Below are 25,725 nucleotides of genomic sequence, written 5' to 3' on the forward strand. Positions count from 1 at the left end.
TGAGGCGGAGGTGCTGAGCACTTCTGTTCCCTGAAGCTGAAGGCTTGATCAGCTGCAGAGGCCAAGAGAAGTGGGGTCAGAGGCCATAAGGCTGAGCCCCATATCACCTGTCCTCTTCTCCCAGAGCCCAGTGGCCTCTGACTCCCTCCACAGCATACCCATGTGACCCAGTTTGGGGCCAGTCTGCTAAAAGGACACATCAGAGTTTCTTCCAAGAGTATTTTACTACATTTAAAGACTTCTAACAACCTATGTTTAAAAATTTTCGGTGGCTGAGGCTGCTGCAAACCAGGGGCTGAGGGCTGTGGGGACAGAGGTAGTTCAGACACGCAGGTAAGGGGCAGGAAGACCTTGCTCATCCCAGTGCATAAACAGGTCTCCATCCCTGAAGACTGAGAAGTAGACACCCCCAGCTCTGTCCACATTGCGGCCCAGCCCACCCTGTGTGTGGGGGAGCTGCCCCACGGGGCGAGTCAGAGGTCCCTGACACATGCAGCCTTCCCTCCACAAGGAAAATGTGATTTAATGCTACAAATTTACAAACCAAAATAATATAAAAATAAAACATGGAAAACCAAGCAAGACAAGGCATTCCAAGGCTTGGGTGCCTCCAGCCATAGCAGCTGTGTCCACATCAGGGTTGGGGTCCCTACTCCCTGAGGCTGGGTCTTAGCTGGGCTGCTCGGACCTTCAGAACTTGAGGCTAAAGCCAGGGCCTGCGGCTGAGGCTCCCTGGTTTGTGGTAGTGAGATGGAAGCCAGTCTCCTTCAGGTCGTCATCGCCCTGCACAGGGGGCGGGGCACCGTGAGGACCTTGCCCCAGTGAGCCCCCGCCCCAGGATCCCCCATTAGTCCAGGCCTCACCAGCTGGCTGTAGCCCAGGCCTCCCTCTGGGGGGCGTGGGCTGGTACCCCGCTTCACCCGCTGCTGCTCGCTCTTGGCAGGCCACGTGGGGAACATGGAGGGCTCGATGGGGAGGGGGGTCTCTCGAAAATACTCGTGCTTGAGGCCATCTTCAGCATTGATCCTCCTCCCAGGATAGTAGGTCAGGAACCTGGGGAACAAAGGTGTTTGGTGAGCCTCCCATAAGGAGGAGGTGTGGTGTGCCAGGAAGTCCATTCCAGGCTCAGGGATCTTGTGGCTGCAGCGTGACAACAATCCTGCCCCGCTCTGCCCCTGGTGGCAGCACAGGGACTGACTTGTTCATGAGATCAAAGCCCTGGTCCGATAGCAGGGCCCCAAAGCGCTTGCGGAGGTTGTTATAGGGGTATTCGCTGAAGGTCATCTTCTTCACTGCTGGGAGGTCGTTGTAGCCAGGCCAGATTTTCTCACTGGGGGTCCCCAGGTCCTAAAAGACAAGAATGTCTAAATCAGTCATGTCCTGCAGGGAAGAATCCCTACAAACAGCACAGGTGCCAACATAAGTGTGCCGGTTATGAGATCTGCCACAAAGAGGTCACACCTCAGCCCTGGCCCCAGGCCCACCTAAGCTCATCACATGCATAGCTCTGCCCAGCCCCATTCCTCCGGCAGCATGCACAACCCCAGGCGGGACCTAGAGGAAGGAGCCCAATGTCCACAGGTGGACGGTTGTGGCCCAGGCCTCCAGATTCACCTTGAACACTTTGTTGATCTGATCGATTTCCGACTTCCCAGGGAACAGAGGCTTCTGAGTCAGCAGCTCCCCGAAGATGCAGCCCACTGACCACATGTCTACGGCGGTGGAGTACTCCTACAAGTCCAGGGACACAGCTCAGGACAGGAGTGCTGCCTAGGCTGCACCTCTAGTGCCCAGCCATGTGTCTGTGTGAGGCTTCGTATAGGAACTCACCTTGGCACCAAGCAGGAGCTCTGGAGCACGGTACCACAGGGTCACCACCACAGGGGTGTAGGCCTTCAGAGGGGACCCATACTCCCGTGCTAGCCCAAAGTCACCCACCTGCAAGGACAGAGGGACCAGTTATGGGCAGAGCCAGGGGCCAAGCTGGGGTGCCCCCTATGAGGCTCACCTTGAGGATGCCTGCGTGGCTCAGCAGCAGGTTGGATGTTTTCAGGTCTCGGTGCAGGATCCAGTTGTCATGTAGGTGCTTCACCCCACGCAGCAGCTGGATCATCAGGGTCTTCACCTCCCCTGGGACAACGACGAGATCACACACATGCCTCCAAGCCTTCCATGAACCCTCAGTCCCTAGGATAGGTCTGGTGTAGCCGCTGGTACACAGTCCTTCAAAGGCCATCTATGTATCTCGGTGACAACCAGAGGCTTCCTGGGGGATCTCCAGCCCTGCAGGCCCTCTACACCACGGTGTCACCAGCCCGAGGCAAACAGCGGCTTGCAGGGCGTGTGTTTGCGACCAGCACCCACCTGGCAGGAAGGGCTGCTTCATGGTCTCCATCAAGCTCTTAAGGTCATGCTCCACGTAGTTCATCACGATGTAGATTTTATCCATGTTGCTGCCCACCACAATCTCCTGGACATGGCCACAGGCCTGAGTGCTGGGCATAGCGTCCAGGCCCACACCCGCCCCTGCCAGGACACCCAAGACCAGGGCTGCAGACACTGAGGAGCAGGGAGGCCCTGCTGGCCCATCTCCACCCCACCTGGGAGGCCTGCCACCAGCAGGATGAGCTGACAGGGTACAGGCCCCTCCCAGCAGGGCCTGAGGGTAGATGGGGGAGGCTCACCCTGACAGTGACAATGTTGGGGTGCTGAGCTTTGAGGATGGTGTTGATTTCCCTCAGCGATGTGATTGGGAAGCCCTCCTTCTCCTTCTCCATTTTCAGCCGCTTCAGAGCCACAATTTCATCTGCAGACCAAGTTTAGAGACAGGCCCCAAGAGGGAACTGCCATGGGGCTCACACAATTATGCGTCTCAATACACCAGCAACTCAGGTTTCCGATGGGGCCCTGACTTCCCTGCAGAACTAGCTGAGCCCTGCAGAGCCCACGGCCTGGCACATGCTTAGGAGCATCACTCTGCCTGGCACAGCTGAGTCGGCCCACTGCAGACACCTGGCCCTCTTTGTCCCATCTCCTCTGTCGGGCATATTGACACTGCCACAAGTGAGTGGCAAAGACTGTGTGCTTAGCTGCCCTTTGGCTTCTGAAGGTGCTGAGGAATCTAACCTCTGAATAGCTGCTCAGAGGTGGCATGATCCGGTGCTGGCCAGGTATGGGGCAGCCTGAGGTCCAGGAAGTGTGTGTGGGGTGAGGGACTGTGTGCGTGTGAATCCGAGTCCATCTACCTCATGCCAAAGGTGTACGGGGTGTGGGCATAGGCTGGGCAGGTCTCTCATCTCAGCTTGTGGCTTGCTGGCCCTGCCACAGGCCACAAGGTGCTGTGTGTGGGAAGTGCCACCTGTCGATAGAACACTCTGAGGACAGAGGGTACAGCCCCCTGACCATTGCTACTCAGGAGGGCCCCTTCCTAGCTGAAGACAGGACAGAGCTGGCCCTATGGGAAAGATCCCCCTTTCTTTGTGGGATCCCTGGGACTCATGTACCTGTCTTCTTGTCCTTTGCCCTGTACACCACCCCATAGGTGCCTTCCTCAATCCTGTTCAGGCACTGGAACTCCTCCACGCTCCGGCAGCCCTGGGGGGAAAGCCCTGTGTGAGGGATCAGCAGCTGCGGCATCCAGGGACATACTGGTGCAGGCCCCACCACTCCCTCACACAGGCAGGGGCACAGCACGACCTCTTGAGCATGTCTTCAGAGGGCACAGGGTATGCAGGGAGGTGGGAGAACAAAAGCCATTAAGAGCACCTCCTGTAAAATGGGTGCGTCACTACTCATGGCACTAAGGTAACCCTGAGGACAGCCCTGCCTGCCACATGCAGAATAGCATGACACCTGTGCCCACAGTGCCTCCCTCTGTGTGGTCTGTGAGGCCTAACAAAGCACAGGGCCGTTCAATAGAAGCTTGCCACATTTCCAGACAGAACCTTCCAGCCCTGAGTGCCAAGGAAGTGGTCAGGAATGCCGGACCTGCAGGCCCCTCTCTGAACCTCAGCAGGGTGGCATCCTCACTCACTGCCACTCTTCTGCAGGTCCCTGTACCTGTTCCCAGTGCCACCCTCTGACTCCCTGTGCAATGGCAGTAGTGAGGTCTCATTGCCACCTAACACACCCATGCAGGGACCACATAGAGGGACAACCTTTGCAGAGGACCTGGATGAGGTGGGGAGGGTGGCTACTTGGTTGGCAGAGACCTTGGCAAAAGCTGGCAAAGCCCCCACCCCAGGCTGCCTGCCTGCCACAGCACTCCATAGCCTCATGGGTTGCTGGAAGCACTTCCTTCCCTGCATAGGTGGGCCCAGGCCTCTGCTCTCAACCTCCCGCCCAACCAGTCACAAAAGCAGGACACAAGCCTAGGGGTAAGGTGAGGGCTGGAGGGGCTGAAGCCTGACCTGCAGGGCGGGCAGATACTTAGGCAGCTCCTGCTTGAGCTCGATGGGTGACAAGGCTGGGGAGTCGGGCACATAGTCCCCTTCTGTTAGGGCACTGCTCTGCGGGCTGCCCTCACCCACTTCTTCCTCTCCTTCTTCACTTTCCCCGGAATCTCGGTCAAATCGTGACTCTGGAACTTTAAGTTAACCCAAATATGTAACCAGGAATGGGCAAGTGCCATTGACCCTCATCCTCCTCTGGGGGAAGAGTATGGAGCAGGACTGAGATGTGTCCTGCTGGACACTTCTTCAGCACAAGGGGCTGACCTTGGGCTCCTGACTGCACAAAGGGCATGGTGGTCAGGGGTCCCGGCAGGCTCCGTGGAGACAGCCACTGATCCATAGGCCAAGCTCTGAGACCCTGAACGGCACTAGGAGGGACTGTTCTCAGAATGACGCAGTGACAGGCCTGTGCCACCTGCCTCCCATTCTGAGCACTGGACCTGAAGTGGCATTTCCCAGCTCCCTCAGTGTCCGGGTCATGACAGGTGCCCAGAGGGTGCCCTTCAGTTAAAACTGCTCCATGCTGGGTAACATCGGTCCTCGGACACGGCCAGGACAAGAACTCACTGTCACTTTTAGGGAGGCCAAGGGGCTGTGTCACCCACCTGGGAGGTGGCCTATCCTGCCAGGTAGCCCCATGTAGCATATCACCACCCCGAGACAGACCAGGAAGACAAGCTATTACCAGAAGGCCTCCTACCAACCAAGAGGTGGTTTTCATTTTCTCGCTCTTCATCCTCACTCATTTCTTCCTCACTTACTTCTTCTGCAAAAGGGAACCAGGAATCTGCTCAGCCTCATGAGGGGCTGTGTGTGGATCTAGGGGCCACCAGGCTCCAACATAAGCAACTATGAAGATAAGTTTTAGCAAATGCAGAGGGAGAAACACTCTAAATGGCAACTTTGAGGTTTTATGTGAGTACCAGACGGTAAGGAATTTTAACTTGGAAATGTTCCAAAATCAGACGTTCAGCCCCTTTTCTTTTCTTTTTTTGAAACAGTCTCACTATGTCACCTTCAGTAGAGTGCCATGGTGTTCTAGCTCCCAGCAACCTCAAACTCTAGGGCTTACATGATTCTCTTGCCTCAGGCTCCCAAGTAGCTGGGACTAACAGGTGTCCACAACAACGCCCGGCTATTTTTTTTTTTTTTTGTAGTTGTTTAGCTGGCCAGGACCATGGCTCCTTTTCTACGGTACATATGTTATGTGTTCACAGTTGGAGCGCCGGCAGGCCCCTCACCTGCTGACTGCTCTGAGGCCTCCTCAGAGTTGCTCCCAGTCTCCTCCTCCTCCTCCTCCTCCTCCTCCTCCTCTGATTCTTCACTGGTGCTCCCCTCCTCTTCTTCTTCCTCCTCCTCCTCCTCCTCCTCAGAACCGGACCCTGATTCTGCTGTTGGGAGAAGGCAGAGATGGGAGGTAAACCTTGGCCTGTGCCAGCAGCAGCAAGTGAGGCCTTGACCGGGAGCCCCATACCTGAGGAGGACTCTGCTGAGCTGGTTTTCCTCTCGCTGTCACTGATGTCCTGCAGGTCGGACAGCAGGTCTCTTTCTTCCATTTTCTCTTCTTTTACTTATGGAACAAACCAACAAAAGTGAATTTGTAGAAATGTTTTAAAATAAATAAGGTAACACCATCCCAAAATTAGATAGCATATTTCACAAAAAGATTAACTTCAATTTGTATGAAAAACAGTTCATGGAGCTCGCACCTGTAGCTCAGTGGTTATGGCATTGGCCACATACACCAGTGCCGGTGGGTTCAAAGCCAGCCCGGGCCTGCTAAACAACGACGACAACAACTAGTACAAAAATAGCCGGGTGTTGTGGCAACACCCGGCTACTTGGGAGGCTAAGGCAAGAGAATCACTTAAGAACAAGAGTCTGAAGTTGCTGTGAGCTGAGACATCACAGCACTCTACCAAGGGCAACATTGTGAGAATCTGTCTCAAAAAAGAAAAAAATGAAAAAAGAAATACTAAGGCAAGAGGATCGTTTGAGCCGAAGAGTTGGAGGTTGCTGTAAGCTATGATGCCACAGCACTCTACCCAGGGCAAAAGCTTGAGACTTTGTTTAAAAAAAATAAGGCCCTTGGGCGGCGCCTGTGGCTCAAGGAGTAGGGCATCGGTCCCATGTGCTGGAGGTGGCGGGTTCAAACCTAGCCCCAGCCAAAAACCACAAAAAAAAAACAAACAAAAAATAAGGCCCAGTGCCCTTAGCTCAGTGGTCAGGGCACCGGCCACATACACCAAGGCTGGCGGGTTTGAACCCAGCCCAGGACTCCCAAATAACAATGATAACTGCAACAAAAAATAGCTGAGTGCTATGGCAGGCACCTGTAGTCCCAGCTACTTGGGAGCCTGAGACAAAGAATTGTTTAAGCCCAAGAGTTTGAGGTTGCTGTGAGCTGTGACGCTAGAGTACTCTACTGGGGGCAACACAGTGAGACTGTCTAAGAAAAAACAGCAGGCTTGGTGCCTGTGGCTCGAGCGGCTAAGGCACCAGCCACATACACCTGAGCTGGCAGGTTCGAATCCAGCCCGGGGCCGCCAAACAACAATGACGGTTGCAACCAAAAAATAGCTGGGCATTGTGGCGAGCGCCTGTGGTCCCAGCAACTTGGGAGACGGAGGCAGAAGAATCGCTTGAGCCCAGGAGTTGGAGGTTGCTGTGAGCTGTGATGCCACTGCACTCTACCCAGGGCAACAACTTGAGGTTCTGTCTCCAAAAAAAAAACCAAAAACGAACAAAAACAAAAAAACCCAGTTCATTCGCATACAGTTGACGGGAAGACCCTCTGTGGAAAGGCCTGTGACAGATGTTTCTGCTGATGGTGTGAGAAGTCCACATGAACACTGACAGCCCCTCTCGTATCACAGAGCACTTCAGCCAGCACATCGTGTTATTTTGAAAAGGAAATTACTTAGCTAGGCTTTCCTTAAGATAATTATATAAACCACTGTTTATGCTCAGACCTCTCCTCACTCCCCAGAAAGACTCACTTGGCTTGCGGCTGTCTCCCAGCTCGAAGCGCTCCCTGGGCTGCCGGAGCGGGCTGCGGCTCCAGTGGCCGGCCTTGGTCTTGTCACCATAGTCCTCCCGCACCGTTCGATGATGTGCAGAGCCTGGCACACAGACATAGCGGGAGATGGCTCCAGAGAGACCATCTTCCCAGAGAAGCCCACCCCTCACCTCCCACATCCACAGTACACAATGGTGCCAGCAGCAGTGGGGGTAGAGCCCAGCACCCAGGGAGAAAAGACAACTAGGAGGCTGTGAACTGGCCCTGAGGACCACATTGGACCTTCCAGATTGATCTTCGCTGGTCAAAAAGTAAAGGGTGGGAGAATATTCTGGGAAGATGTAGCAGGAAGCAGCAGGAATCAGCCTCCCCACCTAGACAACCTGCACTGGCAGAGCCAGTCTGATGTAGCTGTTTTGCAGCTCCCAAGGGAAGGCATGGCAAGCAAATCACCATCTATCTGGGCAGCACGGCCTCTTAGTGCAGTGGCGGCCGACAGCCCTAGCCCCATGGCCAGCAGCGACATGCCTGTTCCTGGAGCAGTTTGCCAGACCAGGGTGGCACTAAGGACCCTGCCTTGTGAATATGAGGAGCTGTGCTCTCATGGCTACCTCCGATCAAGAGCTGCAGAGGCACTGCTATGCTGCTGACTTTCCTAGCATTTGGTGGGCTGGTACTGTTTTTTCCTCTTCATTTTTCTCTTTCCCCTTTTGGGAGCCAGTAATTTAAGGACAAGGACATTCGACAACAACTGTATATATGAGCAAAACACAAAGCAATTGCACGTGCCAGAGAAAGGGGCAGCCTGAGAAGAAATCTCAGGTTGGTTATGTGTACAGGACAAACACCAATAATCAAAAGTAACAATAGCGATGAAGCAGCAAATCTGGGGTACCAGCGGGAGTCAGGTTACCAGAGTCAAATGTCTATGTGTGTTTCTTTTTTTTTTTTTTTTGTAGAGACAGAGTCTCACTGTACCGCCCTCGGGTAGAGTGCCGTGGCGTCACACGGCTCACAGCAACCTCTAACTCTTGGGCTTACGCGATTCTCTTGCCTCAGCCTCCCGAGCAGCTGGGACTACAGGCACCCGCCACAACGCCCGGCTATTTTTTTGTTGCAGTTTGGCCGGGGCTGGGTTTGAACCCACCACCCTCAGCATATGGGGCTGGCGCCCTACTCACTGAGCCACAGGCGCCACCCTATGTGTGTTTCTTTAAAATACAGTCTCACTCTGTTACCTGGGTAGAGTGCCATGGTGTCAGCCTAGCTCACAGCAACCTCAGATGCCTGGGCTCAAGTGATCCTCCTGCCTCAGCTTCCCAATTAGCTGGGACTATAAGTTTGAGTTACTATGCCTGAGTTGGTTTTTTTTGCAGTTTTTGGCCAGGGCTGGGTTTGAACTCGCCACTTCCGGCATATGGGGCCAGTGCCCTACTCCTTTGAGCCACAGGCGCCACCCCACTGTGCCTGAGTTTTGACAACAAAAATAATATGACATACAAAGAAACAGGAAGCTATGTCCCATTCAAAGGGGGAAAATAAAATGAACCAACATAAACTGTCCCAGAAAAAAGATCTGATGGAAGACCTAGAAAATGACTTTAAAGTAATTGTCTTAAAGGTACTCAAAGAAATAGACATGGAAAAACTCAGGAAAATAATGTATAAACAAAATGGAAATATCAATAAACAGACAAAATCTAAAATGAAACCAAAGAGAGGGGCGGCGCCTGTGGCTCAGTGGGCAGGGCACCAGTCTCATATACCAAGGTGGCAGGTTCAAACCCAGAAGGAACCTCAGCAGACATCTTATCAAAAGCTCTAGAGACCAACAATATATCCAAAGTGATAAAACTAAAAAAATACAAAGAAACAAACAAACAAAAAAAACCCTGCGTCAACCAAAAATCCTATATCCAGCAAACTGCCCTTTATAACTGAGGGAGAAATTCAGACATTCCCAGATAAACAAAAACTGAGGGAGTTTATGACCACTGTCCCTACCCTGCAAGGATGCTAACGGGGCCTCACCATCCAGAGACTGACCACTGGCCCTACCCTGCAAGGATGCTAAAGGGGCCTCACCATCCAGAGACAGGGAGTAGATGGTGTTGCCAAGGGTTAAGTGAGGAGGGCAAGAGGAGTTGCTGTTTAATGGGGACAGCTTCAGTTTTGTAAGAGGGAGAGATGGGTGGTGGCAATCGTTGTACAACACTGTGAATGTATTTCATGGCTCTGAACTATACTCAAAAATGGTTAAGATGGGTGGCACCTTAGCCACCCATCTTAGCTACACCCTTAGCGCCCTACACCCTTAGCTCAGGGGGTAGGGTGCCAACCACATACGCTGAGGCTGGTTGAGTTTGAACCTGGCCCAGGGCTGCTAAAAATGACAACTGCAATAAAAAGATAGCTGGAGGTATAGTCCCAGCTACCTGGGGGGCTGAGGCAAGAGAATCGCTTACATCCAAGAGTTTGAGGTTGCTATGAGCTGTGAAGCCATGGCACTCTACCCAGGGTGGGTGACAGCTTGAGACTGTCTCCAAAAAAAAAAAGGTTAAGATGGTTAATTTTATATATGTTCTATCACAATTTTTTTTTTTTTTTTTTGTAGAGACAGAGTCTCACTTTATGGCCCTCGGTAGAGTGCCGTGGCCTCACTCAGCTCACAGCAACCTCCAACTCCCGGGCTTAAGCGATTCTCTTGCCTCAGCCTCCCGAGTAGCTGGGACCACAGGCGCCCGCCACAACGCCCGGCTATTTTTTTTCTTTTTTTGGTTGCAGTTCAGCTGGGGCCGGGTTTGAACCCGCCACCCTCAGTATATGGGGCCGGCGCCCCACCGACTGAGCCACAGGCGCCGCCCTGTTCTATCACAATTTTAAAAAATTAGAACCAGAAAAAAAGCAAAGGACAAAGAAAGCAAGCACTGAAGCCAAGAGTCTCTCTTGAGACCTGTACTTGACCACTTGACCACCAGTGGGCAGCAGATACACGGCACACCCAAAACATCTGCCCAGCAACCGGCCAGTGCCCACAAGCCACCTCCCTTGGCTCTACCACCACAGGTTCCTGGATCTCCTCACTCATCAGCTGTCTTGCAGGCACTGTGCCCACGCTCAGCACAACGCACTGGCTTGGGCAGTAGCCTGCACAACCACCAGGCAACCACGGCTGGGAGAGGCCCCACCTTCCCTGCGGGCCTCGCGCTCCCTGCGCCGCTCCTCAGCCCGCCGCTCACGCTCCTTCTGCTCTCGTTGCTCCTTCTGCTGCTCTCGCATCTTGCGCTCCCGTTCTCGCTTCCTTTCTAACTGCTCAAGGCGATCTCTGGAAGAAGAATACACCATTGTTTCCACCCCAAACAGAAAGCTTTCTTCCTTATCTGTGTTTTTTGCTCAAATTTATACACCATGTTGTTTAATCCATAAAGGGCTTTGATAGTCCCACCTCAGGCTCCCTAGTTGCTGGAACCAGCATGCCTGGCTAATTTTTAACTTTTTTTTTAGAGATGGGGTCTCACTATGTTGCCCAGGTTGGTCTTGAGTTCCTGGCCTTAAGAGATCCTCCTGACTCAGCTTCCCAACGTGCTAGAATTATAGGTGGGAACCACTGTGCCAGGCCCTTTATAAAGGGCTTTTTAAAAATAGAAGACACGGGCGGTGCCTGTGGCTCAGTCGGTGGGGCGCGGGCCCCATATACCAAGGGTGGCGGGTTCGGACACAGCCCCGGCCAAACTGCAACCAAAAAATAGCTGGGCGTTGTGGCGGGCGCCTGTGGTCCCAGCTGCTCGGGAGGCTGAGGCAGGAGAATCGCTTAAGCCCAGGAGTTGGAGGTTGCTGTGAGCAGTGTGAGGCCACAGCACTCTACCGAGGGCCATAAAGTGAGACTCTGTCTCTATAAAAAAAAAAAAAAAGAAAATAGAAGACACACACATGTATTCTCAGAGCATTGTTCCTAAACAAGTAAAATAAAGTTCTAGCTAAATGAGGTAATCACCTGTTAGAAATAAAAAACCTGGCTCAGCGCCTATGGCTCAAGCGGCTGAGGTGCCAGCCACATACACCTGAGCTGGCAGGTTCGAATCCAGCCCAGGCCCGCCAAATGACGACAGCTGGAACCAAAAAATAGCCGGCCGTTGTGGCAGGCTCCTGTAGTCCCAGCTACTTGGGAGGCAGAGACAGGAGACTCGCTTGAGCCTAGGAGTTTGAGGTTGCTGTGAGCTATGATGCCACAGCACTCTATCCAGGGCAATAGCTTGAGGCTCTGTCTCAAAAAAAAAAGAAATAAAAAAACCCTACCGGTTCTAGCACACATCTGTTAAGCAGCTATAGCAAACACCTAAAGAAGTCAGCTGAAGTGACTGAGAATCTGCTTTAAATTCAAACTGATGGTGAGATGAATGCACACAGGGTAGAGCAGAGGGCAGAAAAGCCTGAGGGAAAGGTGAGTCCCGAGACCCCAGTGCTGACCTCTCCTCAATACAGACCCCAAGGCCACTTCCATGTGGCCAAGAATGTAATAAAGGAGGGGCAGAGGCAAACTGCCTCAAGAGAAGGCACGAGTAACACAGAGGGCAGGAGACATGAGTGGCCAAAACGTGTGTGGCTGGCTGTCACATAAAGTGTCCAAACAGCAAAAATCGATGTGTCAGAGTTAATTTTTCATGTGCCGGGCGGCGCCTGTGGCTCAAGGAGTAGGGCGCCGGTCCCATATGCCGGAGGTGGCGGGTTCAAACCCAGCCCCGGCCAAAAACCAAAAAAAAAAAAAAATTTTTCATGTGCCTATAAAGCCCCATACAACCTGAAAAATTAATACATGTTTTCAAAAGGTATTACTACACACAGAGAAATTACCAAATGTAAAAAATGATGAAAATAGAGAAACGCCTATAGCCCAGGTAAGGGTATTGCACCAACACAGATCTGTGCCACGTGCTACCATGGGAAGAGGCTAGCGTGGGACTCTGAGCTCTACCTTGCAGACTCCCCTCAGTCCAGAACTGCTCCAGAGTTAAAATGGGCATATAACTTGGACATAACATCCCACCAATGAACCCAGTGATTTTTAGTAAATGTATTAAGTAGTTTTAAAGCACCTCCCTTGTGCTCACCTGCGGTCCACCCACACCCTGGCGGCTCCTGTGTCTGTAAAGGATCTGTCGGACATTTCTTCTGCCTGCTTTGGGTTAGGGTTTTTTTTTCCTTTCTAGTTTCTTCAAGCAAAAGCCTAGATTTTGGACATGCCAACTTCCTTTTCTGATATAAGTACTGATTTAGCTACATCTTTAAATTGAGACACTGTTTTCACTTTCATTTCATTCAAAATATGTACTCAGTTTTGATATGAGGACAATTAATGACCTAGTAAGTGGGAGGGGTGAGGGAAAGGGGGAGCAAAGAGAAGGAAGGAAGGAAGGAGGGCAGTGGTAGGTCACAGAGTTTGACACATCTCCTGGGGGAGGAACACATTTATAAAAGAGACCTTGCCTGACAAATGCAATTAGTGTAACTTGGATCTTTGAACCTTCAATGAATCCCCAACAATTAAAAAAAAAAAAAAATATATATATATAGGTTACTAGGAAACAGGCTGAGTTTCCTATGGTTAAACAGCACACTTTGTATGATTTCATTTTCATTCTGAGATTTGCTAACACATGAGGTATCTTGGAAAACATTCCAGGTGCTATTAGAGAAAATGTGCTGCTCTGCAGTGTGGGTAAAGTGTTGCATACATATTTTTTAAGATATAGAGTCTCACTACATTGCCTAGACTTCCAAGTTGCTGGGACCACAGGTGTGCACCACTGCCCTGGTCTGATATATTTATGTCAGTTAGATTGACTTGGTTGATAATATTTTACTAATTTTCCATATTTTCCAAATATTTTACTGATTTTCTCTAATATTTCTATGGACAACCAGAGAGGAGTACTGATATTTCCAACTGTAACTGATGGATTATCTACGTATTTCCTTTTTTCTTGAGACAGGATCTTGCTGTCACCCAGGCTGGAGTGCTGTGATACTGTCATGGCTTCGCTCACCTCCCAGTGTCCTCTCAGACCTAGACCTCTGGCCTTCAGTCTGTTCCGCATTGTCAGTGTCAGAAGAACCAGCATCCCTCTCGCATGGTCTCCCATGCTGGTGCTCAGGCCTGGCCTGCTGGGGGACATCCCCCTGCTTCACATTCCTCTCTCACCTGCAGCAGGCCAGCTCCCAAGCTCACTTTGGACATGATCTCAATGCACAGAGGTGGCCCTACTCACTCCTGGAGTACTCATAGCTGGCTTATGGACCCTTTCTGGGCCAAAGAGAACAGACCCGGGGCTAACAAGATGCTCTGTTGGGGATCTGAGCTACGAGGAGGTCCTGGGACACCCATGCCTATGAGTCTAGTGCCCCCACTTCCAGACTGTTTCAAGGGTTTTAGGGTCTCCTATCTTATTCTTTTTTGTGTTTGAAGGACCAGAGTCCATTTCTAATGTAACCCAGAGAACACTTAGCAATCTATTTCCTCAGACTTCCTCGCCTAGATAACCCAAAACAAAGTCCAATACAGGGGAGATGCTCACTGAATAGCTCACCCCACCAGACAATGCCTGGCACTGACTGTGTCAGACTTTACACATATCAACTCAGCTGACTTCCTCTGGGATGATGCCACTCTTTACCACAGCTTGAAAACACAGTGAAAACCTCACCTGGGCCTAGAGGCACTGGCAGCTCTTCTCCCTCCCTGCAACCCACTCACAGGTCTAAGAAGGCCGTTTCTCCCAGTGTGTCTTCCTTTCCATCTCCACTGTTCTGTGTGCTCTATGTCTGGCCTCAACCTTCATTTCCTGATGCCTAAATTTCCATCTGAGACCTCCAGCCTCCGAAAGCAACACCACTCCCTGCTGACTCCTTTCATACTCACACTGGCTCTGTGGTGAGTTAGGTCCCAGCTCAGTCTGACTCCTAACAGCCTCCTCCCCACCTGGGACCTGACACACACACTTGTGATCTTGCCATTACCTTCTCTTCAATTTACACACATTTCTGACTTCCAGGCGCAGTGACAACTTCCTTCCTTCAGGACCATCATCTTGGGTGACACCCCCAGCGTCTGCTGTGTGTGTCCATGACCAGACCTGCTTTTCCTTCCAGACCCTTGCTGCTTGCCCAGCCTCCCGGGACACTCCCCACCATAGCTCTTGTGAGAGCTGCAAGAGGACCACCACACACCTCTCTCTCCTGGAGTGCTCTCTCGCCATCTCTCTCCTCTTCTGTCTTTCCCACTCCCGGCGAGCTTTGTCCTGTTCTTCTCGATGTCGTTTCCGACGTTCGTGTTCTCGTTCCTTTTCTTTCACTCTTGCATGCTTTCCTAACAAGAAATGAAGTGCCAAGTGAGGAAGCTTCACTGCCAAAAATTTAACTTGAACATTAAGTCAAGTCAAGAAGAGCAGAAATATTTAAATAATGATTTAGGAAACAAACCACACTTAAATATAATATCAAAGAAAATAAATACTTCTGTACCCCCTTCTGCTGAATGGCTGCGATGCCTACGTTTTTCTTTTCTCTTTTCATCTTTTCTGTGATGAGCTTTTTCTTTCCGAGACATTTGCTGTGGTGGTTTGATAGCCAAAGAATCATCTTCCTCTCCTCTGAAATAAGACACAGAGCAGCACATCATTCTTGATAAGATGGTGAAGATCATCAGGAATTATGAAGTTTCTCCAACCCAGAGAAATGCAGGGTTCAGAGTAGGAACAGAGTGGAACCTGAACCATCATAAAAAATTTATAATCCTGGCAGCGCCTGTAGCTCAAAGGAGTAGGGTGCTGGCCCCCTATGCTGGAGGTGGCGGGTTCAAACCCAGCCCCGGCCAAAAACTGCCAAAAAAAAAAAAAAAATTATAATCCTGAAACTTAAGCCACCTTAAGATTCACATAAAAAAATGTGAGAAATCAATGTGGTATAAGAAACAAAAACTTTTATAGTGCGCAAGAAGCAGGTTCATTTCTTCATTGCGGTGACTATTTCACAGGCATGTACGAAGGTATCAAACTGCATGCTTTAAATACAGGCAGCTCATTTTATGTCCTGTATACCTCAATGAAGTTATTAAAAAAGAATTTGCAATTTAATCAACCTTAATGACTACAACACATCATTTTACAATATCTTCAACTGATCTCTATATTATCAAAATTTTGGGAAAAGTCACACCTGAGCCTCTCAGGACAACCATTCCACCTTAATTTCTGGCTATGTTTCCTTTAATTATCTGGCAGTGGATATGAGAAGGAAACAAATGAGAAGAAATTGATGGCACAGGAAGAAATGTGAGTACATACAGTCTCAGTATGAACATTTCTGATAAGCAGCCCCTCTGAGGTACATTTAAGCATTCTATGTTGGTTTATTTGTTCAAAACAGACAGTATTTTAATTAATCATTGTACATGTGGCAAACTTATATACAGCTTGACAGAATAATCACAAAGAAAAGAATACATGCTCATTTAATCTTTTCATAAGAAGAGGAGTAAGGGGGACCAGGTGACAACTGATACCACATGAGAGTTCATCATAACTGTGTGGTAAACCTAACATTCCGACTATACATTTTTTGAGGTAACGCTGAGAAAATCAGCCAGACACTTGCTGCATGGAGCAGCCTCCAGGCCGTCTTCTCATGTCTGCTCTCCCACCTCTTATGCGTCCTCTAACCTGTCTTCCATAGAATCCTCTCTTCTATATGGAGAGTTCCTTATCGTGATCTCCATGCGATGATCTCTCAGCTCCCCCTCTTCAAGGGAATCCCTCTTGGAATCCCGGTCATCAGACTAGGAAGCAAAGAGAAAGTTAATCAATTTCCTTATAAATAAAAGCATTTTAAAAGGTAATCAAACCTTGCCAACATCCAAAACCAAATCTTCATATACACTCTGAATGGACCGATGCTATAAAATATAAAAAATTTTCATTCAAATCCCATGACATTAAAATTATAACTCTCTGGAATCCAACCAAGATGTAAAATTTAAAACTAGCATATATGACAAGGAAGGTTAAACTGCTATGCCAAGTATGTTAGTTGCTTTTATGAGCCGAAAAATGAGCCTTAAGCCTTATTTTAGACACCAAATTCTTTGTGATACCTTATACAATACAGGCACACCTCGAGGGATTGCAGGTTTGGTTCTAGACCACCAAAGGGAGTCACACAAACTATCCAAAAAGGATACTGTAGCCTTATTATTATATGTGCAATAGCTTTATTTCTTTTTTTTTTTTTCTGTAGAGACAGAGTCTCACTTTATGGCCCTCGGTAGAGTGCCGTGGCCTCACTCAGCTCACAGCAACCTCCAACTCCTGGGCTTAGGCGATTCTCTTACCTCCGCCTCCCGGGACTACAGGCGCCCGCCACAACGCCTGGCTATTTTTTTGGTTGCAGTTTGGCCGGGGCCGGGTTTGAACCCGCCACCCTCGGTATATGGGGCCGGCGCCTTACCGACTGAGCCACAGGCGCCGCCCAATAGCTTTATTTCTAAAACATCAGTGTATATACCTTAATTTAAAAATACTCACTGCTGGCTCAGCACCTGTAGCTCAGCGGCTAGGGTGCCAGACACATACACCAGAGTTGGTGGGTTTGAACCTGGCCTGGGCTTGCCAAACAACAATGACAACTACAACAAAAAAAATAGCTGGGCATTGTGATGGGCGCCTGTAGTCCCAGCTACATGGGAAGCTGAGGCAAGAGAATCGCTTAAGTCCAAGAGTTTGAAGTTGCTGTGAGCTGTGATGTCACAGCACTCTACTGAGGGTGACATAGTGAGACTCTGCCTCAAAAAAAAAAAGCTCACTGCTGGTTGGGTGTGGTGGCTCATGCCTATAATCCTAGCACTTGAGGAGGTGAAGGTGGGTCTTCTTGAGCTCAGGAATTCAAGACCAGCCTAAGTAAGAGTGAGACCCCCATCTCTACTAAAAATAGAAAACTTAACCAGGAGTTGTGTGGCTCCGCACCCGTAGCACAGTGGTTACAGCGCCAGCCACATACACTGAAGTCGGCCCTGAACCTGGCCCGGGCCAGCTAACCAACATTGACAACTGCAACAAAAAATAGCTGGACATTGTGGCAGGTGACTGTAGTCCTAGCTACTTGGGAGGCTGAGGCAAGAGAATCGCTTGAGCCCAAGAGTTTGAGGTTGCTGTGAGCTGTGATGCCATAGCACTCTACTAAGGGCGACACAGTAAGACTCTGTCTCAAAAACAAAAAAACAAAAAACCAGGCATTGTGATGGCCATCTGTACTCTCAGGTTCCAGGGAGGCTGATGCAGGAGGATTGCATGAGCAGGAGTTTGAGGTTGCTGTGAGCTATGATGCCATGGCACTGTAGCCTGGGCAGAGAGACTCTAGCTTAGGGGTCCTCAAACTTTTTCAACAGGGGGCCAGTTCACTGTCCCTCAGACCGCTGGAGGGCCAAACTATAGTTTAAAAAACAAACAACTATGAACAAATTCCTATGCACACTGCACATACCTTATTTTGAAGTTAAAAAAAAAAAAAAAAGGGAACAAATACAATCACACTGCCTCATGTGGCCCGCGGGCCGCAGTTTGAGAACCCCTGCTCTAGCTCATAAAAACCACCAATGCAGCTCAGCGCCTGTGGCTCAAGTGGCTAAGGCGCCAGCCACATACACCTGAGCTGGCAGGTTCGAATCCAGCCTGGGCCCGCCTAACAACAATGACGGCAGGCGCCTGTAGTCCCAGTTACTTGGGAGGTGGAGGCATGGAGGCAGGAGAATTGCTTAAGCCCAGGAGTTGGAGGTTGCTGTGAGCTGTGATGCCACAGCACTCTACCCAGGGCCACAGCTTGAGGCTCTGTTTCACAAAACAAACAAACAAACAAAAAAAAACCCACCAATGCTTATTGCCAATAAAAATGTTAGCAAAGTGAGCACATGCTGTCAGAAAGTGGCAATGAAAGACTGCTCAATGTAAGAGTGTCAGAGACCTTCAATTTGCAAAAAACCATAGTATGCGGGAGTACAATAAAGTGATGTGCAACATAGCGGGGTGTGCTTGTACTTTACTGACCTGCTGCTAACCTTAGCAAAAGAGGTACTTTTGCCAATGCTTCTTATCAAATCACCAAAAAGTATTCCTAAGTATGTTATCACACAAAGCAAGGATGATATAAAATATTTATATTAATTTTGAAGCAACTTCCCCAATACATTAAAAATACTTGTAAATAGTATTATGAGCATACTAATAATGAAATGAGAAAAATTAGTCTAACAGTACTAATGATTTTAAGCTCAGAATATTTTATTCTCCACATAGATGTTCATCTACACACAGCTTTAGTGTGTTAACAATCTGCTTTTAATGTCAACCGAGTATTTGCAGGTTTTTGTTAATTTTTATAACAGATTTTAGGCTCACCTGTGACATTTGGAAGTACAAAAGAACTTCACCGAAGAAGCGTTGTTCTAATGGAAAAATGAGGGCAAAGAAATTAAATCTCCTTTAAGAAAACCACTTACTTAAAAAACACGGCTTACATTTTTTAAGCGTTTTATCTCTGCTTTCTCCTCTTGTTCCTTCCTTCGTTTCTTTTCCTGAAGAATTTCATCTAAAGTTTTCACTTTCCAAGAGTCCTTTTCATCACCCATTTGAATTAAAACACTGCAAAAAGAAAAACAATTCGAGCCACATCAAGACACAGTAAGCTAAGGTTTGGTACTCTGTTACTTGTTAACACTTCAGCCTAGTAGTCACTTTTGAGTACTTCAGAACAAATTCTTAAGAGTGAAGAATGAAGAGTTCTAAGCCTGGAGAGGTGGTGCTCTTTCGCAGTACCAGCTACTCGGGAGGCTCCGATGGGAGGAGCACTTAAGCACAGAAGTTCCAGGCTGTAGTGCACTAAGTTGGCGTCTGTGAATAGCCACTGCGCTCCAGCCCGGGCACACAGCGAGACCCCGTCTCTTAAAAACAAAAAAAGAACAGAGTGCTGGGTTCTGAAAAATGACTGGTTGGAATCAAATCTCTTTTCTGCCATTCCTGTATGGGCTTGAGCAACTTACTTCACTTCAATTTATTTTCTGCAAGATGGAAATAACACCCCCTACGCGACTACTGTTGGGACGATTTTAGGACATCACTCACATAAAGGCTCTTAGCTTAGTGCCTAGCACTCATCGAGGAAAGATTCTGCTGTCAAAAAAATCTACCAGAGAGACAATTTGAGCTAAACGAAGTCGCTGGCACTGTGGACTGCTACACCTTCCGTCACAGGGTACAGAAGCCTGGGGGTAGGAAAGGCTCTGAGACGAACGAGACCTCCTGGCCCAGGCGCCGGACTCCTCTACTTCTTTGGGCTCAGTCAGGCAAACTGGAGGCAGGAGTTGACTCCATGGAGCGCCCGTGCCCGCCACCGGCTCCACCCGAAGTTCCTCGCCAGATGACAATGGACCAGGGAGTCGGGATGTCTTTCACCCCCGGCCCCATGCCCGCCCCCGCCTCGAGGCTGTTCGGACGCGAGACCTCAGGTGCGCAAGTTTCACCACGCTCCCACGCCAGGCCACCCAGTTTCCACTTACCCCTGCGCCGCCGCCGCCGGTCCTGGAGCCAGAGAAGAAACAGCGCCCGGCGCACACCAGTAGTGTCGTCACTTCCTGCTTCGGCTCGGAATGATAACGTTGACAGGCGCCTCGGGTCAGAAGAAACAGTGCCCGCTCAGCACTTCCGGCTTCGGCGCTGGCTAGTGACGCTAAGCAGGAGCGCCGGGGCGGGGCGAGTCTGGCCTGGAAGCCCCGCCCCGCCCCTCCCGGCGGCCTTCGCGGCAGCGCCCTCCACGTCTGTGGCCTGCTCGCTCCCGGGCGCTCGGGGCCGCGCTCGCTGCCTGGGAAACCGCCCCAAGCTGGGGACGCGCCCGCCATGTCCGCACTCTCCCGCGGGAGGGCGGTCTTGCCAGGCGGGCGGGGCTCTGTACGCTAAAACTGCGGGCCAGGTAGAGTAAGCGCCGGCTCGGCCCCGCGGGGTGAATTTTTGGGGTCCACATGCTCAGAACCTCGCTCCACGCCTCCCGGGAGAGAACATACAGGGAATATCAGCCTGTGGACTTGAGAAGAAAAGAGAAGCAGAAAAGTAACAGCGTTCTGAAGCTTAGGAAAGAGACCGTGGAAGCTAAACCACCAATGACATTTACTGGGTTTCAAATGGGAAAATGTAGAGCAATGTGACAAGAAATTGACCAGGGCACAAAAAACGGCAGATGATGTTTAATTTTTTTTTTTCATCCCAGATTGAAATGTTTACTTTGTGTGACCAAGCTCTTATTTTGCTTTCTGAGTTCTCGGCAACTGGGAAACCTTTATTTTTTCCCTTCTTTTTGTGTTAGTATTAGTACCAAGATGGAGTCATTTATTTATACCAAAACCCAACAAAATAGAGCCTGGAGGCTGCGAAGGAGGGGCTGTCACTGGTGCTAGTGACAGGAACAGCTACAGAGGGCTGTCCCAGTTGAAACTTTCTGGTGAAGCTACTTCTGTGAAGACCCTGTCCTAGCAACAGCCAGTTGCTTGCAATCAGCCCCTTTTGCCACTGGTGTTTGTTTCTAAACACCCTGTGTGGATTTCTCTTTCCTGCCTTTAAGGGCTTCTTCTTACCCCGTACTCTTCTGATGACCCTATGGGCCATCATGGCATGTAATGTAATCCTTTGCTATTCCTGAATAAACTTTTTTTCGCAAGTTAGTCTCTGTTGCTCAATTTAGGTTGACACCTCCATGCTGGAAACTGATGAAGGCAATAAGAAACCAACTTTGGGCTCTGCACCTGTGGCTCAAGGGCTAAAACGCCAGCCACATACACCTGAGTTGGCAGGTTCGAATCCAGTGCATGGCCGCCAAACAATGACGCAACCAAAAAAAAAAAAAAATAGCCGGGTGTTGTGGTGGGCGCCTGTAGTCCCAGCTACTTGGGAGGTGGAGGCAGGAGAATTGCTTGAGCCCAGGACTTGGAGGTCGCTGTGAGCTGTGATGCTACAGCACTCTACCCAAGGCACTGTCTCAAAAAAAAACAAACCAACTTTGATCATTTCAGTAGCATAAATATGTTAGTTACACAAAGAAAGAAGGACATATTTAACATTTATTTTACTTTTGCAGATCAAGAGTCATAGTTGCTTACCAAAGCTGCTTGAAGTAACCAGAAGGTATCCACAGGATTAATTATATAGTATCAATTTCTTGCCACAGCAGAATTAACAGTGACTCACTAAATTATTTAACAACCATTTTCTAGAAAGCACTAATCTAGTTACATAAATACTGAAACAGGTGACATACAAAACACTACAAACATTTTGTACAATATACATTTAGGCCTCCACAATTCTGTTTGGTATAAAGCAAATATAATTTGGCTTTGATGTAAATGATTACTAACACAATTTTCAAGTTTTTCAATGTAGCAAAGTCATCCTAACTGTGGCCCTCAAAAGGTAGAACCTACAGCAGCCCTTGGGAAGGTTCAGATTTCACACATCTGTCTGGGAACAGTTTAGAAATAGCAAATTAGCTGAATGCCATTTTTCTGCAAATGGAAAACTGAAAACAACAAACAAAAAAGGACTTTGCCAATTGGATGTCTGAGCAAGGATCCAGTAGCCACTAAACTCAAGAGTCAGCCCCCAGGAAAACTGGAAGAAACACTTTACATATAGAAAAGGTAGGGTTGGGAAGATCTCCATGCCCTGAGCTGTACTGTAAGGAGCTGACTTGTGGTCTCCATGATCTCCAGGGCCCAATCATGGACTCTCAGCCAAGACAGAGAGAGAGAGAGCCAGATTCATCAGGGGAGCTGAGATGGTTTTCTTTACAAACTAAGAAAATGAAAAGTCCCAACCAGGGCCCATACATATTCTGAGAAACAATTAAAATACAACACTGGTCAAAGGCAAAAAACACAGAACCTGGAATTCTGTCTGTAATCATACCCAACCCCAGGGGACAGTGAAAACATTACCAGGCCTTGGAAAGCACATCACGGATGGATGTAAAAAGCTGTCCTGCTTGTCATCCCCACAGACCTGTCCAAGTGACCATCCAGAGGAGTATCAAGCAGGAAGTAAAACTCACTGGCTTTGTGGCAAGTATTTTAAAGGCTACACAGCTGAGCTCTATTTGGCCGATACTCTTTGCACAGCCTTTTAAATTTTTTTTCTATTTCTGATTCACCATGTTTATTTTTCTCAAATTAAAGACACATTTTGGATTGTGCAAGAGTATTCTCAACTTTCCAGGCAGGCAAATTATTTTTCTTTTTTTTTTTTTTTTGTAGAGACAGAGTCTCACTGTACCACCCTCCAAGTAGAGTGCCGTGGCATCACACGGCTCACAGCAACCTCTAACTCCTGGGCTTCCGCGATTCTCTTGCCTCAGCCTCCCGAGTAGCTGGGACTACAGGGGCCCGCCACAACGCCCGGCTATTTTTTTTGTTGTTGTTGTTGCAGTTTGACCGGGGCTGGGTTTGAACCCGCCACCCTCGGCATATGGGGCCAGCGCCCTACTCGCTGAGCCACAGGCGCCGCCCGGCAGGCAAATTATTTTAATCCTGTTATATAGGAAATTATGACTAACAGAATTAAAAAATCTTTTCATGCCATTCATAGGGGAAATTTCCTTGAAAGTTAGAGATCTATATACCTCTACGTACCTAGGTAAGTAAGCATGTGACTCAACTTAAAGGTCTGGTTTAAGAGTTTTGTTTACAAAGACAGCGACCACAGGTAGGAGGAATTAACCCAGTAGAAGTAATGGCACATAGTGTCAATGTCTCTATGAACACAGTTGTGACAGTTAACAAGAACATACGCTTCTATAAAAGCACTAGAAAGAGTTAATTTTAAAAATTTTGTGTCTGTCTGATCATTAGACACTCAAGCTAAGCCTGTTAGGTTTGACGTTTGTGTGGAGCTGTCCTGGAAATGCTGTGAAAAGTGGCAGCTGGAAACTGACTTGAGCATTGACGTAGCCGAGAGAGGAAATGGGTGCTCGCCACAGTAAAGGTTCTACAGTCCCTTCTCCCAGGATTATGAAAGGTCTCAAAAGCAACTTTATGGAAAATTTCTTTACTTGCTAATAATTTAGGAAAATGTTAATTTTGTTTCTGGTGCACAAATTTAGAAAATAAAAACAGGCTGAAAGCTGCTTGTGAGAGTGGAAGGAAGGGGTGCCACGATAGGGAACATCATGACCCCATGAGGCAGCAAAGCCCAGGACAGCACTTGGAAACCAGGTGGCTGGGCCTCTACTTAGCCCCCAACCACAGCAGAGACCCTGACCCCAGCCACCACAGCGACGCCTGTCCTAAATCCTGTTGTAGCAGCTGTCTGAGTCCTGTTGTAGCAGCTGCCCATCTTGGGGGGGGGGTGTCTTTCCATCCAGTTTCACAGGTAGGTCCATCTGCCATCCCTCCCCACCTGGCCAACTCCACCGAATTTTCTTCTCTTTCATTGTGGGCAAAAGCAGAAAAAGAGTATGGGAAATAGAAACCTTGGGAAACTCACAGGAGCAAACCTGTTCTGGGCAAGGGCAGCGAGCCATTCAGGTGGGTGGGGACTTGCCACCCTCCAGACTCAGGTCAGCTCCTGCACAGGTGGCCAGCGGGCTAGGAATTTGGAGTTGGTCCATCATCACGGCAAACTTTCAAGTAGGTAGGAACTATGAGACGTAATTATTGCTTTGTTTCTGAGAGATTTTATCTTCAGGAGGGGCTGTTTTCATATTTTCCAAGTGGGAAGCCAGACGGAAAACTAGTGAACTGATTATGGCCACCAAAGACCTGAACAGCAGAAGAAATTAAAGTCAGGGAATAATTAGCACCCAGTGGCTGTGTCCGACAGGTCACAGAGGTCTGGAAGGTGGACAGTGTCTTGAGGCTGGGTGGCGATAGGTGATATCCTGATTCAATTCCTCAGGATGCAAAACAGAAGCCTCAGCTTGACATGTGGCCTGACACCTGGCATAGCCAAACATGTAGTCAACAGGCTCTCCAGCCCTAGGGGTTGAGTGACATGTGTTAAGGACGAGCTCAGCGCACCTGGTGGGCCCAGGCCTGTAGCGTCACTGTCCCTCTAGGAGAGCCAGGCAGCAAAGGTCCATCCAGCAGTGAGGGCCACCTGCACACATAATGCACCAGAGAACTTTTGGATGCTTCTTTCTTTGAAGGCATCACTTTAAACGCAGAGTAACCAAACTGCAAAAAAACACCGACATTCTACCTGGTGGGCCGCTGCTTGTGCCTGCACAGTGAGAACTGAACAGGGAGGTTGATGGTGAGGGCAGAAGCCGTGAGCCCTCAGGGTTGCCAGGCCACTCAGAATCCAGAGAAGGACTAGGATGTCAGCAGCCCCTGTTGATCACTCAACATGGAAGGCTCTGAGGGGCCCCTTCCACGCACACTCTCCCCAGAGCGTGACCTGACACGGTGCCTGTGAAGGTGAGTGTGGCTCATGGTGGCTTGGGAGGGATGCTCTGGTGAGAGGGGAGACTCTGCTCCCGAGCCTATTATCCCACACCCTGTCCTGTAAGGAGCTGTGGATGCCTCAGACTATGTTGCAGTGTGGCAGCCAGTCTCAGGTGGCCCAGGGCTTCAGTGGCCTTTCACGGCTGCTATGGGGAAGCAGAGTTCTTTCTGCTGGACCTCAGTGGTTATAAGCCATGGGGAAGGGGCCTGACCAGCATGGGAGCTGCCGGGGCTATCCTGACATCCTCCTGCAGTGTGGGGCTAGTGAGGCTGTTTTCACATTGTGTGGGTGTGGGCTCAGCTTCTGTCTGTGGACTGGGAAGCTGACACCTGGAATCCCTCATTTCAGTTTCCACTGAAAAAATAAGGAGCAGCAAGTGCCACTTCCACATGCATGCGGCCTGTCTCTGCAGCTGTTTTTCAGGCAAGCCCCAGCAGGGATGACAGCAACAGTGGTGGCCAGGACTCTGAGCAGGGGTGTCCTGAGTTCAGTGCTGCTGTCTGGGGTCCTTAGGAACAAGGGGCTCCATGGTGTCTCCCGGGGCCTGGCTGCTGGCTGTGGCCAGGGTCTGCATGGCCTCCTGCTGGTGCTGCTTGGCCCTGTTGTAGAGCAAGACGCCGGCTGTCACCAGGACAGTGCCAATGGCTGACAGGCTGGTGATTTTGTTGCCAAAAACTATGATGCTGAGCCAGATAGACAAGGCGTGCTTCACTGTGCTGGCGACACT

At 49.5% G+C, this 25,725-nt stretch overlaps 2 protein-coding genes across 16 annotated transcripts in view; both read right to left on the minus strand.

Annotated features, from left to right (window-relative positions):
* Nucleotides 1-206: 206 nt before the first annotated feature.
* LOC128574612 (cyclin-dependent kinase 11B) lies at nt 207-20,204 on the minus strand. Of its 3 annotated transcripts, XM_053575398.1 has the most exons (21): nt 20,069-20,085; nt 19,031-19,154; nt 18,912-18,958; nt 16,185-16,300; nt 14,989-15,116; nt 14,695-14,833; nt 10,659-10,795; nt 7,451-7,573; nt 5,926-6,021; nt 5,693-5,842; nt 5,152-5,217; nt 4,410-4,585; nt 3,504-3,594; nt 2,685-2,806; nt 2,365-2,470; nt 2,009-2,130; nt 1,831-1,938; nt 1,615-1,731; nt 1,199-1,347; nt 864-1,053; nt 207-783 (listed from the first exon to the last, which is right to left on the minus strand). In XM_053575398.1, exons 3-21 carry the CDS (start codon nt 18,918-18,920, stop codon nt 691-693), a joined length of 2,238 nt encoding a protein of 745 aa, XP_053431373.1. In that variant the 5' UTR covers nt 18,921-18,958; nt 19,031-19,154; nt 20,069-20,085; the 3' UTR covers nt 207-690. The 3 variants fall into 3 exon arrangements, with proteins under 3 accessions (XP_053431373.1, XP_053431372.1, XP_053431371.1); XM_053575397.1 differs by lacking the exon at nt 18,912-18,958 and having other exon boundaries at nt 5,693-5,839; nt 20,069-20,204; XM_053575396.1 differs by lacking the exon at nt 18,912-18,958 and having other exon boundaries at nt 20,069-20,204.
* A 152-nt stretch (nt 20,205-20,356) lies between these two features.
* The window catches only part of SLC35E2B (solute carrier family 35 member E2B), a 32,677-nt gene continuing 27,308 nt past the window's right edge, over nt 20,357-25,725 (minus strand). For 6 of the 13 annotated variants that reach the window (XM_053575415.1, XM_053575422.1, XM_053575414.1 and 3 more), the window contains one exon: nt 21,603-25,723. In XM_053575415.1, the coding sequence (XP_053431390.1) occupies nt 25,486-25,723 (238 nt within the window). In that variant the 3' untranslated portion in view covers nt 21,603-25,485. Of the gene's footprint in view, nt 20,590-21,602; nt 25,724-25,725 lie in introns of those variants that run through there. The other 7 variants (XR_008376837.1, XM_053575418.1, XR_008376838.1 and 4 more) reach the window with 6 other exon arrangements.

This window comes from Nycticebus coucang, chromosome 22 (assembly GCF_027406575.1).
Source record: "Nycticebus coucang isolate mNycCou1 chromosome 22, mNycCou1.pri, whole genome shotgun sequence".
In the NCBI taxonomy this organism is placed as follows: Eukaryota; Metazoa; Chordata; class Mammalia; order Primates; family Lorisidae; genus Nycticebus; species Nycticebus coucang.

Excerpts from the sequence above, each read along its gene's own strand:
- LOC128574612 (XM_053575396.1), bottom strand. The coding sequence starts at position 19,141 with ATGGGTGATGAAAAGGACTCTTGGAAAGTGAAAACTTTAGATGAAATT. Across the intron at positions 15,117-16,184 it reads GAGGATTCTATGGAAGACAG|AGGAGAGGAAGATGATTCTT; the intron begins GTTAGAGGACGC and ends GTCTTATTTCAG. Across the intron at positions 2,807-3,503 it reads GGCAAAGGACAAGAAGACAG|ATGAAATTGTGGCTCTGAAG; the intron begins GTACATGAGTCC and ends CTTGGTCTGCAG.